This window comes from Sabethes cyaneus, chromosome 2 (genome assembly GCF_943734655.1).
Source record: "Sabethes cyaneus chromosome 2, idSabCyanKW18_F2, whole genome shotgun sequence".
Lineage (NCBI taxonomy): Eukaryota > Metazoa > Arthropoda > Insecta > Diptera > Culicidae > Sabethes > Sabethes cyaneus.
The window spans coordinates 229,568,769-229,587,872 of record NC_071354.1 but is presented as its reverse complement, the minus strand read 5'-3'; the positions used below and the strand labels follow the sequence as shown (position 1 = coordinate 229,587,872).

The 19,104-nt window shown below is 40.6% G+C and overlaps 1 protein-coding gene across 1 annotated transcript in view; it reads right to left on the bottom strand.

Annotated features, from left to right (window-relative positions):
* The window catches only part of LOC128738964 (mitochondrial folate transporter/carrier), a 28,430-nt gene extending 16,671 nt beyond the window's left edge, over window positions 1-11,759 (bottom strand). Inside the window, exon 1 of the mRNA XM_053834472.1 lies at window positions 10,615-11,759. Within this exon, the coding sequence (XP_053690447.1) occupies window positions 10,615-10,786 (172 nt within the window). The 5' untranslated portion in view covers window positions 10,787-11,759. The remainder of the gene's footprint in view (window positions 1-10,614) is intronic.
* Window positions 11,760-19,104: the final 7,345 nt, after the last annotated feature.

Below are 19,104 nucleotides of genomic sequence, written 5' to 3'. Positions count from 1 at the left end.
CTGAAGGCGATGTTAATATAGTACCTTTCCTTTGTGTCATGTTAATATTGTGGTTGAACATTGTGGTTGATATTGGCGCGTTAATATTGTGGTTGAAGACCAAATTATTGCGTACTATGCGGTCTTCAAACATTTGGGGATAGTCATGAACAGTTACTTGGGCGTCCCAGGTATCAGCCGTTTGTAAAAAGTTTACGGTCTACGGTCATTAGCAGCAATGCGCCATTTCACTCCTTAAGCAATTTGGTTCCAACTAGCTTGAACTCTTATTATTTGACTGTGGAAATGTCCTGTATGCAAATGCAATCCAACGAGAAATTTGAACAATTCATATTGGCATTCAATTTAGTCACCCGTTATCACTCATATTTGCTGATTTGACAACATTTCAAAATATCAGAAATCTCCGATTGGATGTCCATCCACAAACTCATCTTGACCTTCGAATGCGCTTTAAAACAAGCAAAATATGTACTGTTTGACAGGCCAGCTTATCTTTTTTTTTTTTTTTAATGAATGGAGTTATTTATTTTATTATTATTATCCTTTTCTTTTTTCTAGGGAGCAGGGAAAAGCCCGTTGGAGTAAACCTCTTTCAGGTTTCTTCTCCAACAGGCACAAAACCTCGTCTTCTTTTCCATATTTTATCTATAATTTTACAAAGAACTGTTTGATTGATTTCACTTCCAGTGAGCATTTGCTCTTTTAAGGAAGTGTTACGCAGTTTTTGTACAGCATGTGGAAATTGATAACGGGTGATGACGGTGGGTGGCGACGAATGGTGATGTTTGGCGACGTGCAGCGGTTGGTGGCGGCATTGGTGGTGGCAGGCAGTGCATGGCGGAAAGAATAAATAAAAATAAAGTGTGGCATTAGGGTGACTAACTTTAAGAGAGGTAGTGCGGAATTTTTGCTTTGATGACGGCTCGCAGACGACGTTTGAAAATATGGATTGATGGGGCATTCTTGCACGAGGGAGGGAGGTTGTTAAATAGTTTGCTGCCGATGTACCAAATTTTTTTGCGGCCGAACTCGGTATTGAATCTAGGCAGGTAAAGGTGACCCATTTGTCTGCTGGAGCGACTTTCGTGCATTCTACTCGGTATCGAAGAGGATTCAGTAAGGGTATTCCGCAAGTAAACCAACATTTGGAACTCTTGTAACGCCCGAATCGGTAGCATTGAATCATCGGGATTCTGATATAGCAGCCTTGTGGGGTACATAACGGGTTTTCTGAAAACAGCTTTTAGGCATCTGTTTTGTATCACCTGGAGTTCTCGTAGTGATGACTTACAGGCAAGTCCCCAATTGGCAACCAGATATTGGAGTCGGGAGTGAATCAGCGAAAAATATAGTGTTTTCAACGTGGTAATGGGCAGGAAGGAGGAGACCTTCCTCAAAATTCCACACAAGGACGATAACTTCCGCTTTAGTGATTCGACGTGGGCGTTCCAGTTCATCTTGCTGTCTAACGTTAAACCAAGAAACGGGAAATCCTGTACTTCCTCGATAACTTCATCATTGACTACAATTGGAACTCTATCCGGGAGACTTCGGCGGGGTGAATGAATCAGCATGTATTTGGTTTTCGTTAGATTCATCGATAGCAGGTTGGTTGCAAAAAAATCGTCGAGAAGCATAAGATCTTGTTTGATATGGAGCTGTATTGTAGCACAATCATTTCCTTGGCAGAAGATTGATGTATCATCGGCAAAGAGGCGCAATTTTCCACGGAGGTTCAGCTTGGCTAGATCGTTGATAAATATTAGGAACAATATTGGCCCCAGATTGCTACCTTGGGGCACACCCGTAGGCACCGTTCCTAGCGAACTTTTACAGTCTCCTACAGACACGAACTGGGTTCTGTTTGTGAGGTAACTTTTAATGAGCGATTTTGCGACCCCTCTAATTCCATAAACATCCAGTTTATCAATTAGCAATCCATGGTCTATTGTATCAAAGGCCTTTTTCAAATCAATAAACAAGGATCCTACTATTTTTCTATTATCCAATGAGTCATAGATGCTCTCCACTAAGTTACAGGAGGCTGACAATGTGCTTAAGCCTTGCCTGAATCCATACTGATGTTTATAAATGAGGCCATGATGATCGATGAAGCTCATAATCCGACTAACGATAAGCTTTTCTATTATTTTATCAAGGACAGACAAGCAGGATATTGGGCGATAGTTGCTAGGATTTTTCGTATCCCCAGATTTATGCACAGGAGTCACTCGAGCAATTTTTAAGCAGTCAGGATAAATTCCTGTTTGCACAATTTCATTAAATACGTCGGTTAGAAGAGGAGCAAATACATTATGATGTAGTTTGACAAAACTTGCAGGAATAATATCTGGGCCGGAAGATTTCTTGGAGGAGAGGTCGTTAATCAATATTGTAGTTTCATTCACGGATGCAGGCCGAAGAAAGATGGACGATTGGATGGGAGAGAGGGTGCCAAATTTTCGAACATTTCTATCACTATCAATTGATGCTGCCAGTGTTGGCCCAATTCCGCAGAAAAAATCATTAAAAGCCTGGCAAATTTCAGTCCTATTCGAGATGGTGTTTCCATTGCTGTGTATTTCTTTCGGGAAAACGCGCGACTGCTGTTTTCCCAAAACACCATTTATAAGTTTCCAGGCTGACTTTTGATCTCCATTAGACAGAAGATTGGCGTAATAATTTCTTTTGCAAGCAGCTTTTTCGTGTTGTACTTTTTTGGAAATGTGCGTCAAGAGATCATGTAATCGTTGGTTGTTGGGATTGCGCCGTTTGGATTTCAGTGTGTTCTCCTTAATTTGTATTAATTTCCACAAATTAAATGTCATCCAAGGGCAATGTTCTTTAACTCTCGCTCGTATTGTTACGGTTCGCGTACATTGCTCGCGTAATGAATTGTAGCAACTGATCACATAAGATAGCTTTGCATCGGCATGAGGAAGTTGGGACAGCCCTGACAGGGATTCAAGAAATCTAATGTTCAGCTGCTGATGATTTACGATCTGTTTTTCCAAACTCCGTTTTTCCGGGGGGGTTTTTCGAGAATTAGTAAGAAGTTATTTGTGTTACAATCAAGATATTTATAGTATGAAACACTACATGCCGACCTCTGTATTCTATCTCATTTTCATGTAGTGCTCGATTTTTCGGGAAACCGTGAGACCTAGAGGTAGGCACCGCTTATCAGTTAACTGCTAATAGTTTAGCTAGCGAGTAGCGCGTTCGCTAAGTTTCAAGTGTTCCAGCGCTGCTATTAGCTTCCGATAAATATAAGTACTACTAAATAAACTACCAACCGCTAATTTTTGGAAATAGTACAACTAGTCATGAATCAACTATATTTACTCGCGTTGCGAACAGCAGTGACCAATTTGATCAATTTGCAAGCTATCGCACACTCATGTTTGTTATTATTTTCAAAAATTAGCGGCTAGTAGTTTATTTAGTGGCAACAGAGTGTTTCTAATTCAAAGTGGTTAGTAATGGTCCGAGCACGCTGCCCTGGGGTACGCTGGACAAGATAAAAAAAAGTTCAAGGGTAAGTGAAGTTCACTAGTGCCTAGGCGATGCGCGCCACGTCAAATATGATGTTGGTTAATCTTTGATCCAATCCAGAAGGCTCATGCGCTTGGCGTTAAGCAAAATGACAGGTACTCTGTGAAAACCTTTTGCAAAGTCATTACCCAGGTAAGCAATAAACATTTCCAATGCAATTTAAATGCAAGCCAATAAGCATTTACTTAGATGCTATTTTGGCAAAATATGCGACTACTTTACTGCTAGCCCTCTTATAGTGCTGACAATGCTTATTTGCAGCTAGTTATCGATAAGAATTTAAATAGAGTTGTGGATGCCAATTTACAACAGTTACAGTCCTGGGTATTCATTTGCTGTTTATTTTGCTTCGATTTTTTGTTAGAAATGAGATAATCGGTCGACAAATAGGCTGAAATTATTGCTATTCTCGCTGAGTAGTAAAATAAAAAGTGCATGGAAAACATCAACTGACAGAGTGACAGCAACAGAATGCCGAGCGTGACAAGGTTAAGCTGCGTGTTTGGTTGACAGCTTAGTTGTAGTCTATTGATAGACAAATATATGTATCTGAAGAGCGATTTGTGTTGTACTGCATAGCTTTTGCATGTAGGTATGGAATATTTTTCAGACGTTCAGTTCGATGAAATGAATATTGTCATATTTTGTTTGAGATTCTCGCTGTCAGCCAAACAGTCAGCTCATAACAGTTTCTGAGGTGATTTCTGGCGCCAACTAGCATACTTCCATGCCGAGAATGAAGGTTGGTTGACGTAAACAGATCAAAACTTATATTGCTATCATGAATGAATAGTGACTAGAAGCGATAAAGCGGTCGAAGGTATTTAGAACGTTGGTACCTTGGTTGGCATGGAGACGAAGTTGACAATGTTGACCTACCACCGAACTGCACGCAATGTGGCTAAAGGTCCTTTTTCGTCTGAGTCTCACAATAGACGAATAAATCCAGTAGATCATCTTCGGCTTTAGTCCACACTGCTTACGAAAAGTTCTTATACACATCCATAGAGCATTTTTAGCTTTGTTTGCTACGTGCTTTAGATGTGTGTTCGAATTATTATTTTGTAAAGAAACACTCCAAAGTATTTGACAGTGTATGAAAGTTCAAAAACTGTTCCTTTCACTCTTACGTTATTCAATGCAAATTTTTGCTTCAAAGCAAAAGGTACGATAGCACTTTATTTACCATTAATGATCGATGATCGAATCAAATTTTCCATGAACGATTATGACTAGGCTTGTCAACGTTTGAAGATCATCAACTATCAAAGATCACAATAAAAGTCCTTGTGGGCATCCTTTCCCTGCTCTAACGCTGATAGATGACCTTCCAAAGTTTGCTGATATCTCTCTTTATGATAACGCTTCGCTAATCCAGGAGATGATGAGTATATCGAAACCACGCTTCGGTAATTCTCTGCAGAAGGGTACTGGGAGACTGTGTTTTTAGCAAGTTGCTCAGGAAACACGATGCACGATCTATAAGCGTAAAAGTGTTGTAACGGACATTCAATGAGGTTCTGCTGCAGGCGACTCACGTGATCTTAGCGATTTAGCCCGTACACGTATCTCACACAGTAGTTTAGTGCGACACGTAACCGATCAAAAAAGCTTGCGCGGGGAGGGGGGATGCGGTAGGATCAGGGATTTATATAGCTTCAGCTTGACAGTAGTACTACAGTAGTTGATTCCTCTGCATCAACTGTATAGCGTCGGAGGCTAACATAGATCTTTCGCTTTCCACACTATTGTACTATCAATCCATCCCACTGCAGATCATTTTGGAAAACAAAATCCAGGTTGCTGGCCCTTGCTAACGGTTCGATGCTCTGACCGTCCAGAATAAGTCCAGGTAGTGGCGAAACGATGGTTCCGGTTCGACGACGTCATCCTGTGATGAACAGTGGTTTGTTCTTAGCAGGATTCACGAAAAGTCTATTTCGTTGTGACCAAGCCGACCGACATAGAGTTGCACGTCATCGGCGTACATCTGAATCGACCAGTACTTCAACACCGTCGGTACCTAAGTCATTGATATGTTTTCTTCCACACAGGTACGATTCCACCCGGCTTACGGCAGCAGCAGAGAAGTTGAGTTAAAGTTTTCAGCTTGGTTAGCAGTTTACTGCACGGAATGGTATCGAAAGTCTTCGAGAAGTCGAGCATTAGCAATAAAGCAGCACCTTTCTTGGAAACAGTGGCTCATAAATCATCATTTACTCGTAGAACTGTGGTTTTGATGCTCTGACTTCTACGGAATCGAGCATGGTAGTCCGTCAGCAGTTCATTGGCGTCGATGTAGGATGTTATTTGCTGTTTAAGAAGCTTCTCAGAAGCCAACGCACAAAGTATGCTTATTGGTCGCAGATTGTTAATGTCATTCAAGAGCGCTTTCTTCTTTAGCGAAGAACTATGAACGTGTTGAATAAATACGTAATATGCTGCACAATTAACGGTAGGATAATCTTCATGAACTTAATTGGTAAATCGTTCATTCCGATAGCATTAGACTTCATGTCACAGATGGTATTAACGACTTCCCATTAATGCACTTCGTGAAAGGAGAAACTGTGCAACGATGCTGAGGCTGAATTCACGGGTATTGGTCTTCGGTGGATACTGTTCATAAAATTAGCTAAAAATGTATGATTCACTTCATCTGGAACCAAATCGCAGGGACCATACTGCTTATCCTTTCCGACTCCTAGACTCTTCACCCGTTGCCATAGGAGTTTCGACGGTGCTCTGCTATCCAGAAGAACCAAAGAACGGTTCAGGTACTGGTATTTGGCTTGGGCAATTTTCGTATTAGCACGGTTTCTCAGTGCCTTCAGAATTCCAGGGAGTCATTCGGGTTTTCCATCGCGTAAAACTGATTCCAGGGGATGGGCAGAATTTCGTTTTCCGGGATATAAGAATTTAAGTTGGTCTAGTCTCTATAAATACGCAAACTGGAGGATCGAGAGACATTAAAATCCACAGATGCAAAAATTAAATCGTGCTGACAATGCGGGAAATTAGGCATGTCCAAATCGCAAAACCTTCTCGTTACTGTTGGTTGGGAAGAGATCGAGTTGCGAGCATCCTCCATCATAGAAATATGTTGGTTCTTCACTAACGGATGTCAGGGAAAAGGTACGGAGCATCGACTCAAATAGCGTACGTACGTTAGTATTAAAGTAGCCTACCAGAAAAATGTAGCGCACAGCAAAACTAGATAACTTTCTGCCAAGAAAGAGGAACAGTCGTTTTCCGGAGCATTGTAGATGACTGACTTAAATGCTGTCTTTTCTTACAACGCGGTAAACTGCGACGACGAATTGACTGATCAAATTAGCATCGTCAGTTTCCTCGTGGGTCTTATCGATGTCAGTGTCACTCTGCGCTGTTCCTCCTAATTGCTTACATCTCGATGGTCTTAATTAGCCTTGGAAGAACCGGAAATGACGCTTCCAATACCAACCTGTACAAAAAAACGTAGCCAACATAGAGCGGGCCCAAGCTGACAGCCGACTCGGATGTGTAAATTATTAAATTTTGTTAGTTTTGGTTTGATTTTAGCCAAGGTTTTAGCATCACATAGCCAATACCAAACAGGCAATTGATGCGAAATACATGAAACTGTGAAAATGGTTAGTTAAATTCGTTTTGCGAAATCGCTTTGCGTTTGCCGCCTTTTTCATGTGAGCAACGAAAATGTGACGTCATATCAGCCCCCAGGGGAAGAAGAATCAACTATCCTTTAGCAGCTTAAAATTAGGTACGAGAATTGGGGTCCTCCTCCGCAATTTGCTCAAAATGTAGTATGCTCCAATGTTGCTTGCTATCATTGAGAGCAAAAAATGTACAAGTTTTGCGTGATAAGATGTGGTTTGCAATCTTTCTAGCCCTAATGACTCTTGCATTAATTGCGTTTCAAACTGTTGACTTTGATCCGAAGTGAGTTTAACTAAAGTTCCGAATCTTAATACGACGAAACCTTGTTGTATTATTGCCGTAGTGGCGCACGCGAACGTAAGCAGCGCTGTCGTAGCTTGCATATTGTCGTTCACGGTCACTGAATTTGGCGCAAAGCTGACCCGGTGGATTCCAGACATTCTTCAATAGCTGCAATAATACAGCTCCGGCAGTCTACATATGTCTGTCGCGTTGACCCACAGCGCCAGCTGATAATTCGAATGACACTCTGTTAACACTTTCACAAGCATTTTCATTACCACCGGTCCAGACGATCAGCGATCTGCGTTTTTTTTGTCCGACGGTATCAGCTTACATAAGCGAAATTGAGTTTCAGCGACATCGGTGATGATAGTCTATGTACAAATTTCACTACTTGAAATATTTGGCCAGAGCACTGGCAGCACATCACAAGAAACTCATTTTTCAACATCCTTCTTGTTAACGTGGAAATTTAATTTGTACACAAACGCAAGGTCGACCACCAAAAACATGGTCTTATGGTGCAGTGTATGGAATATTTTATAAATATATTTTAAGTATATCTTGTAATCCCCTATAAGACTATACTTATACCCTATACCAATTTTACAGTGAGGTATACCGGACGTGGGTTTTGCACGGTTGAATATAGCCGAGTCAAGTTGGTTGGTTATTGGACCAGCTGTGGTAAATGAAGATTACTTTTTGGCCCATTAAGGCTGTGAACCATTTCGCGAAACTTTTAACTTTTTGGTTAAAATTTGGCAGTTCGATGGTTATTTCTCCTAGAGTGGTTAAAATCAGTTCAGAATGTGAACCATTTCATATTTGACGGATTGATAGTTTTTTTGCTCAATGAGAGCATATAAGGTGAGGATGAAAATATTGTTTTTTCTGTCCGAGTTAAAATCGGAAGAATTTTTGATGTTCATTTGCTTTTATTTGATAGATAAAATTCATCTCATTTCAACCCGGGTTGTTTGAACAAATTTATAATGCGATAAGCATCCATACCAATGTAAAAAAAATCTAACGAAAAATCAGTGAAACTTGTCGAAGCTCTCTTCCTCACTTGTGCATATCTCATTGGCTCTCAGAACTTGGTTAAAAATAACCATGCTCCCGAGCAGGGTTATTATCGGAAAACTATCGAACTGTCAAATTTTAACCAAAAAGTTAAAAATTTCGCGAAATGGTTCACAGCCTAAGAGCGACTTGTGAATTTTCGGGTAGCTGAACGTTAGTGATGGAAGTTTCCTCTCGCTCGTAGCCACATTTTTACCGGGTAAAAAAGCTTACAGGTCTTTCGACGAGATGTTGACGAAAACTCGTCTGTGGTGTAACTGGAAATGCATTTAACCCGAGATTGAGAGTTGTGGATTCAAATCCCATCTGGACAGTCAATTAGTTTTCAGTTTGCATATCGTTTTTCCTTGTTCATCCAATGTTCTTCACGAAAACTCATTTGCTCCCTCTTAAGAAAATACATAATATCTTGACCAGTATTAAACGTCCATACTAAAATGATAAAAGTTACAAAAACTAGTTTACGCTTCGATTTGTTCTTGTACTGAATGACAGCAATGAAGGAAATATATTCCTAATACTAGATATACAGGTTTTAATAACTTAGTTACTTGTTGGAAGTATGACTAGCCTTCAATTACCCTAAAAACTTTCAGTGATGGTGAGAAGTTATGTTTTAATTGTGTGGAATGTGCGACTTGCATGATTCATTGTAAATTTAAGCTCGATGAAACGCCCTTGAATGCGATTTACTCAAGTTTGCAAGTGTCTCTCATGATATGACTCACGATTGTACATAATAACAATGGGCCTCAAGAGGTCAAAAACATTGTTATCTTACTGTCAAATTGACAGACAGAAGACAGGTATGTTGTCTCCTGCGTTATCGAATCTAATTTCCCGGTTAGTTAAGTCCGATCCATTTGAAAAAAAAACAAGCTTGTTTGCGTCTCATCTATGTTTTGTTTTCCTTTGAGGTAGAAATTTCCTGAAAACTTTGGGTTTTCCAGAGCATGCAAAAATTGCCGAGAATAACCGGTTTTCCAAGCTTTTTCTTCTTCTAATTTACCTAGTTGAGTAAAAATTACTACCCGTGCTCAATGTATTGAGAACAACGCGCAGGACCCGTCGCGTCGTCTGTATGTATGATGATTCTCAGTGTTATAAAGTAATAATTATCTAATACTAGGCTTACCAATAATACCTGAGGTTAATAAATCATTGAGTTCTTTTTATTGATCGATCGTGAATTGGAAAATGTGTCACAATGGCGTTACTGGGCGTTACTCATGCAATTTGCGAGCATATTCGCAGCCTATTGCTGCGACCGTCGTTATGGTAAATGTTAAAATTCCTCAGAAATAACATCAACCAGAAAATGGTTACGAAATTCAATTGCAGATTATGATTATGAGTCAAAAATGAACAAAATTTGACATTGGGAATAAGACAAGTGCTGAATATGAAGTCGTGTTATCTCATCTCATATCTTCTATTATCTAATGGTATCATTAGGATTTAGCCGACTCACCCTGCATACTAAAAGTTACCCTATCCGGATGTACCTTACTGCAGAATATGATGTGCGCATTTTAAAACCAACGTAAAAGCCAGAAGACACATTATTATACAGATTACGTTTATATTTTCAACAAAATTCCTTCTATTATCTTAATCCCGAGTTTTCCAAACAAACAACTGCAAATGATCATAAACCCAGTCGTAGTACGCAGTTCAGATTTCCTACGCGACTTTTGTGCAAACAAATTAACAACAACGTCAACGGAACATATTTTGCCCGGCAGAATGGAACATCCCATCCCGGGCTGCGGGTTTTGAAGTGAACAAACTAAACAGGCGATAACGGGGGCAAGTTTACGAACAACAAACCCGAACCCGCAATATTCCCAAACCAATAAATGTGGCTTATCTGCCGTGCCGTGCCCGGCTATCTCCGTCGCACAATTATTATTCACATCGACGCGATTATCAGCACGGTCTGTTGTACCTATCACTATAGTGACCTATCCCGTCCGGCACTTCGGCGGACGGCAACGAAGCCTATGATGGTTTGACTGCAGCAGCACTTACCTGCGAATCGTATCTTGATCAGATCCAGCGGATGTAGCAACAGGGTCGATGTTACACCACCGGAAATTCCGGCCACCAGATGTTCGTATTTGACGTGCTTCAGCCAATTGAATTGTCCACCGCTGCCGCCACCGGCGGCCGGGCCTTTGTGGCCCTTCAAAGCCGTTGCCATCTCCTGTTCCTGTTTCTGGGCTTTCTCGGGGTTGGATATGATGATGTTCCGGTTATTGTCTGCGGGTTCCGTTTTGCTTCTGTTTGGTCCCAACCCTGTCTGAAGGGGGCTAGGAACTCGCTAGGATTCCGGAACCGTTTTACGGTGCAATTGATCTCTTGGAATAAGGGTTTCTTCCTACTGGGAGTGTCAGTTCCGACTGACTGTCCAGCACTGGAGTCAAAACCTTCGTCCGTGTGTACTTACTATTACTGCTATTATTAGAATATTTTTAAATATAAAACGGTGCGTTGTGTGCGGTGCGGTTCCGATTCGAACTCGGTTCGAGGGATTTTCAGAGTAAGGATACTTTTAGCTTGAATATATACATTATATACAGAGGGCGAATGCAAGAGGACGCGACTCCAACTCCACGGTCCACGGACGAGCTGCGGTTCATAGGTTGACGACGAGCACTTCTTGTTCGAAAACTGCTGGACACTTTTCAGCAGCCATTTAGCGACTGATAAGAGCATAGAAGCATGACGTAAACGCAGTCTTTTTGCAGTCAATTTCGTAAGCGGATATTTTTTCTTCTTCAGTCAATGGCAATTCACACATCTTGTGAGCACAATTTAACACGGGTCACAATTTTGCACAGGTTCAGTGTAGTTGCAAAAACTTCAAAAAACACGGAAGCAGGGCGATTCGATTCTCGAAACTAGGAGAAAATGTGTCGTCGAACTGCGGACTGGTTCTTTCCAACTTTCAAGGTTGCTTATCGATCGATTTTTGGTCACTTTTCACTGCAACATGGAGGGTTGCTTATGTTGGGATGTAGTTGTATGGATGGCGTAAAATAATCGTTATTCCATCCAACGGGCTGAACAAAAAGCACTAGACAACTGGAATATTCGGAATTTTATATAGCAAACGGAATTTAACCGTCACGAACACAAGCGAACAGCACCGAATCAAAGCTCACGCCACGACTAGACAGAGTGAGAGAAGACAGCGGAAGAAAAATCTGATGAAATAATTTTTAGCTCTAACATGACAGCAGCGTTGACTGTGACAGCTAACCAAAGTACTTGGTACCGAATACATAAGGTCAGGTAGAGTGTTTTAGCTGTGCAAGCAAAATCAGTTGAATCAATGTTGCCCCGAATAAAAATATACAGCGAAAAAACATTGTATTTCATTGTTGGTATTATTGAAATAGCGAAAAGCTTTGCAAAAGTTATACACTGAAGTTACCACAAATACTGCTGTTTTCACAGTAAATTTTAATGTAAACTGCAGATTTTCCAACGAATAAGGAGGTGAGTAAGTGCTGTTCGACTTTTTTTTTCATATACAAATAAAAACAAAAGACAGTGAACTGTGTGGTCCATTCACTGTAAATTTTCTATTGTGTTTCAGGCAAATAACAGTGAAATTTTAGGTAACCCGTATATAAATACACAACCCACAGAGAACAGACATTCATCTTGAGCTCGTAAAACGCTCGTAAACGTGTGTAAAAGCTTAGCCACCATTTTGAAAGTAAGTGGTAATGCTCCCGTTACGTGGCGCTCACGTCACTAACATAATAGGCTTTGGTTGTTAATGTCTGTCAACGATTTGATTTGAGCTTTCGTCGTATTTTCACCAAAGCTTTTAACAGTTGCTACAGCAACTAACGTATTGTTTACCCAATCTACCGAACTCAAAATAAAAGTAAACATTATTCATCAAAAATAGTAATTATTGAATAATTCGTTTTTAATTCTTCGGAGAAACTGTGTATCTGTACCGGATTGCGAACGAACCAGATGGGGGTAACAGAATTGCTTGCAGATAACTTTCGCCAATTGAAATTAAAACGAACTTCATGGCGATAAGGGTGATTTTGATTATGAATTCGGTGTTACGAGTCATTGGCATATAGGTCGAGAATATACCACGATTTTAGTGGTCGTCACCTCTGAGGTCAATGAATCACAGCCAAACGCTTCTCCTACGGTGGACTTCGATGAAGTAGTAGTACGGATTTCCCGGTGCTCAGAGATGAAAAATTCATAGCTAGTACCGCTGCGGTGAGGTCATGCTGGTATAACGATGAAATGGCACGATTCAATGTGGAAAACTTTAAATACGATACCTGTTTGGCCATACTAATCCAAAATAACAGAAAAATTATAAATGCGTTTTGGTTTCTGTTTTCAATGATTAGCCGTGTTCGGCAAATAACAAACAAAATCTCCCCGTTGCTACGGTTGCTAGAGTAACTGATATTGGAGTTGCCAGTGTTTCGACGATGTAGATTATGACAAGCATATATAATAAATTTGGCAATGAGGATGTTGGACAACTGGTGCACTCTAAGAGAGATGTCGCTAGTGTCTTGTTTAAAAGCTTTACACACCTTTTGCGAAATATTTTATATGAACATAATTGTCTGTTCTCTGTGCACAACCGGCACTACTGGGAAAAAACAACATAACTGTTCTCATATCGTCTTTATGCTTTAAAGGGTGTTCCACATTAAATTGCATCATGAAAAAAAGCGGTAGAAAATAACTCATTGACCGATTAGTAAGCTTTGGGCATATTTATTTCACTCAACTTCAATACAGTCAACTTTCGCTAACTGCACTAAGCTCTTAGCCCATTTAGTGAAAGACTTTCGTTAATTGGGCTGAGACGTCAAAACCGAGGGATATATCGATTGTTTTTGTCGAAATCGTCACAGAAAGGTTTATACAAATATACACTTATATTAAATACGGAATTAAAGTGGAAACTAATCTTTTCGTTGTTGAAATTTATTTCTAGATTATTTAACAAGTAAATAGTAGAATTTCATGCGACAATGTTAATATATATTGGCATTTTTAACTGTTTTACCGTGATTCTAAAAATGGGAGGGTCAAGTTCATAATTGATCGAAAAACGATGTGATGCAATTGTATTCCATTTAAGTAATTTTAATATTTTCTATATAAAATATTTTCCACTCTTGAATGAACTATATTCAAGAGCCCCTCAGAAGAAAAAATACGCTGTCAGAAATGACGTTTGACTTCGTTTTAGATGGGCTATAGCCCAATTAACGGGAGCCCGATTAAAACGTAGCCCACTTAAAGATAGCCCAACAAACGAAAGTTGACTGTACCATAACCGTACGTTCGCAACTTATGCTTTACTCCACTCATAAGGTTCTGTACAACATCTGGCTGCAGCTTCTACTGTACGAAATCCTACTTTTCCATGATGTCTTCCTTAGATTTGACCTCCTTGGGATACTGCCGTATAGTGTCTGCTTCATAATAGCCCAGAATTTTCCGATGGGCCTTAGTTCCGGAGCGTTGGGGGGTTAATGTCCTTCGGTACTAGAGTGACCCCGTTGGTTTCGTACCACTACCAGTCCAGAACATCCTTACAATAGTGAGACGAAGCTAGATCCAGCAAGAAGATCGTAGGGTCCTCGTGTTGCTTCAACAGAGGAAACAGACGTTTCTGTTGACATTCCTTAAAGTAGATCTGCCCGTTTACAGTCCCGGTAGTCACGAACGGCGCACTCCGTTTGCCACATGAGCAGATCGCTTGACAAACTTTGAAACTGCAGTTTTTGAAGCGTCTTAGTAGAATACGAAGCCTGAAATTAGTCGTAAGCGAAATACGTATCTGTCGTGAAGAAATATGCATAGTACATACATCCCTGACCAAAGCATTGGGATTCCGCTTAATGGTTTCGAAGCTCAGAGTTTCGTAGTAACGTTTAATAACACGACTCATCGTCGACTGCACAATTCCGAATTGTTTTCTAATGTTCCGATGAGAGAGATGAGGATTTTCCAAAAGCTTTTGCGATTCCATCAGAATCAGAACGACGGCTTTTCAACGCAAACGTGGCAGGTAGGCCGTCGTAATATGTTTGGAAGGACCATTGAATTGCTGATGGAGGTTGACAGTCTCTGTTGCAAAGTCGAGGACGGTACGAGCGGAACTTCCTTCTGGGAGTGCCCCGCCACCATCAAGACAATGCAATCCCGCAGCGTTAAGGTTGGAAGTGCGGAACTTCCCTCCGGAAGTGTCACGCCGCCGTCTAAACAAAGCAATCTTGCGAAGACCAGGAGGGCGCCCCGAAAACCTCCCAAGAGGCGTACGCAGCAACCACTAGTCAATAGCAGCCAACCTCAGAGGTTCAATCCGCCGTCAAGTGCGATCTTTCATCCTTCCTGCCGCAGTCGCGCCTTTCCTGCCAGCGGTCATCAGTCGTTCCGGCCCTGCGTGTGGGTGTAGTGAAAGGAGCTTCCAAAATTACCTTCGCGACAAGGGCACTACCGCTAATTTTGACCTCATCGTTGATTCGTCTCTCACTTTTAGCCCATTACCCAACCGGTTACCGAATAGGACGCGCAACGTCCAGTAAATCATCCACATGTACTATCAGAATGTAGGCGGAATGAACGCAAGCGTTCACGACTATCTGCTAGTGCGTGTCGACAGTCCATAGTAATTGTTTTAGCTGAAACTTGACTTGACGAATGAACCTCTTCCAGACAAATCTTCGGATCGAACTACGAAGTCTTCCGTTGTGACCGGAGTACGCATAACCGCCGAAAATCAACGTGCGGCGGCGTTTTAATAACAGTTCATCGCCAACTCAAGGCCTCTGTCTTAGAACACAACGATTGGTTACCTGTTGAGAAAGTTTTCCGATCGTTGTGTCGCCCACTGGATCGAGTAAGGGACGTCATACATCTCAAGACTCATATGGCAGCGGTCTCCGCAATTTCTTCGGCAGGGGACTCTGGTCCAAGTTTCGACCCAAAAAGTCGCTGGTTTACCGGGCCAAATTTTCTTCGAGAACCGGAGGAATCCTTGCCACATGAGCCTCTACAGCAGCTAATTACGGATAAAGAACTTCGGGCTTCAGTTATGTATCACAAAGTTCTACCCCAACCACTTCTGAATCCAACCCGTTTCTCGAATAGGAACAAAATGCTTCGAGCAGCACGAGCAGCAGCCTATGTACTGCGGCCTTTGAAACTGTTTCAGGGACAGGAGATATGGTGTCCTCTTACGCAAGAGGAATTGTTCAAAGCCGAGAACTGGATCTGGCGCCAAACGCAATCAGAAGCATACGGTGACGAATACGCAACACTCCGTACCAAGCAGGGATCAGAAACACGTCAGCTGTCCAAAAGCAGCTCACTGCATCAGCTGACGCCATTTATCGACCAACAAGGGGTTATTCGGATGAATAGCAGAATTGGGGCTGCTCCTACTACCCCGTTCGAAGCTAAGTATCCCGTGATCTTACCGTCAAAACATCGAATAACATTCCTACTCGTCGACAGTTACCACCGCCGTTATTTGCACTGTAACAACGAAACGGTGCTCAATCAACTGCGTCAAAGATTCTGGATTCCTCGGCTCCGTACTTTGATCAAGCAATTGGCGAAGAGTTGTCAACACTGTAGGATCTACAAGGCAAACCCGAAAGCTCCGCAGATGGCATCACTCCCCAGCGTTCGACTGACACCCTTTATTCTACCTTTTACCCACACCGTAGTTGACTATTTTGGACCGTAGTCGGTAAAACAGTCGCGCAGTCTGGTGAAACGATGGGTGTGTCTCTTTACATGTCTTTCCACTAGAGCTGTGCACGTGGAAATGGCACATAGTTTATCTACCGAAGCGTGTATGATGGCCATACGGAGATTCGTTGTACGCTGTGGAGCTCCTAGTTCATTCTACTCCGACAATGGAACAAATTTCGTCGGAGCGAACAACCTGCTGGAAAACCAGAAACTCCAGATCCATGAATCCTGTGCCGTGGCCTTTACAAATGCCACAACCTCTTGGAATTTCAATCCGCCGTCAGCTCCTCACATGGGCGGCTTGTGGGAGCGTATGGTATGCTCCATAAAGGCCGCACTTGCGGCAATGTCAGATTACCCCCACCAACCAAGTGACGAAGTCCTCGAGACGGTATTAATCAAAGCTGAAGGAATCGTAAATTCCAGGCCACTTACATACGTTCCCGTCGAGCACCCATCGCAACCAGCACTTACACCAAACAACTTTCTTCTTTATGGCATCGAAGGCATCAATCAGCCGACCATGGTCACAGAGAAAGAAGGACTAGTCCTGCGAAATAGCTGGTGTGGTAACCAGACAAGACTCGATGCGTCACGCACGATGTGTATCTCACGAGGTGTAGTATAGAACTGCCGATATCGAGTTGTGTGTCGGAGGGTATATCATTACAGTGATGTGTCATGTATGTCTTGGTATTAGTAGGGTATCACATCTCCCTTTTTGCCTTTCTACTATATAAATATATAGTATAAAGGTATAGAAATCACTTGGACAACCGGAAATGGAAAGAAGGTCCTGCGGGCCGAATGTCATATACCATTCGACTTAGTTTCGAAAACTGAGCATTTTCTGTGTGTGTGTATGTATGTGTGTGTGTGTGTGTGTGTGTATGTGTGTGTGTGTGTATGTGACGCTTTTAATCTCACTCACTTTTCTCGGAGATGACTGGACCGATTTTAATGTTCTTAGTGTCAAATGAAAGGTCTAGGTGTCCCATTGGTCGCTATTGAATTTCATACCGATCGGACTTTTAGTTCAAAAGTTATGTATAAAAATATGAAAAATATGGGACTTCATTATCTCATAGGTCCCTTAACCGATTTGAACAAAATTGATTGCATATGAAAGAGGAGCCTTGCAAACCCTTAACTTCCAAATTTCATGACGATTGGGCTTGTAGTTTGAAAGTTACATAAAGAAATGTGAAAAAATAGTATTTAAAACATATTTTTGAAACATATAAACATTAATTCAATGAAAAACATCACACATTTTATTATTATTTGAAAATTACTGCTGAGATCTATCAAACGAAACCGAGTTATTAAAAATCGGACGGTTCATTCAAAAGTTATTTAAACTTTAACACTTAAGCACCGTATATTAAACCGTTAAAACGCGTGAAATCAAAACAAATGTTGATTGTAGTCAATGTGTGTGATGTATGTGTGTATGTATGTATGTATGTATGTATGTATGTATGTATGTATGTGTGTATGTATGTATGTATGTGTGTATGTATGTATGTATGTATGTATGTATGTATGTATGTATGTATGTATGTATGTATGTATGTATGTATGTATGTATGTATGTATGTATGTATATATGTATGTATGTATGTATGTATATATGTATGTATGTATGTATGTATGTGTGTGTATGTGGTCCCAAGCAACAATGTGAGTTTGATTGTACTCTTGTGGTGGTTTTCATGACCAATTTTGGTCTTGAATGCCATCATAGGAGTGTAATAAAACTCAAATTGTTATTTGGGATGACAATTTGCAATTTTTAAATTTGCATTGAAATTCAAGAAAAGATGTTTCTCACTTTTGTGAATCAATTGTCTGAAGTTTTTGAAGCCTCTTAGTGGAATACGAAATTTGAAATCAAAGAAAAGAAAAAACTTTTACCGACTAAATTCCACAATTTAATATTTATTTGTGACAAATACGTATACGCTTTGAAATAAGACACTGATGAAGCCTGCACGTCGTAGACGAACTACGTATCTGTTGCAAATAAATATTAAATAGTGGGATTTAATCGAAAAGCTATTTCTTTTCTTTGATTTCAGATTTCAATTGTCATTTTGTTCACTTGCTGTTACTCACAATTGTACACGAAAAGCAAACAGCGAAAAGAAGCAGTTAATTTAAGCATGTAGGTATAGTGGTGTATAGGATTAAAAATACTAATGAGTTTTCCAAATAAATTTATACAAATTTCAAACAAATTTTACGCATCAATAGACGCTCTTTTTAATCAATAGATACTGGAGCTTAGAAATGTTATATGAAAAATAGGAAGTAAACTTTGCACGGTAGTAATTTTTTAGGATTTGTTTTCGTTAATGACATTTTAAAGGACAGATGTCTTATGTCATGTATCATGTTTGAACAAATAAATCAAAAATGACAAGCACTGGAAATCATATCGATCATATTTCCCATTCTCAAGCATGTTTAAGGCGCAGCTTGCACTATTTTTCGACGTCATCTTGTTTTCCTAACCCTCTAACATTGTAAAAACGATGCGATCAAGCTAATGACTATCTTTTCATGAAAGTACATTCAAAAGAAGCTTAAGTTTTGATTTTCATGCAAAATAATTATCTGAAGGAGCGCCAGCTAAGAAAAAGTTCAATTTCTCTTTTTCATATCTAATGCTCTATTCAGTTATTTTTTCTAATTCAAATATACTGCAAAATTGAAGCCAAGCAAACTAATAGTAAAATTTTGAGA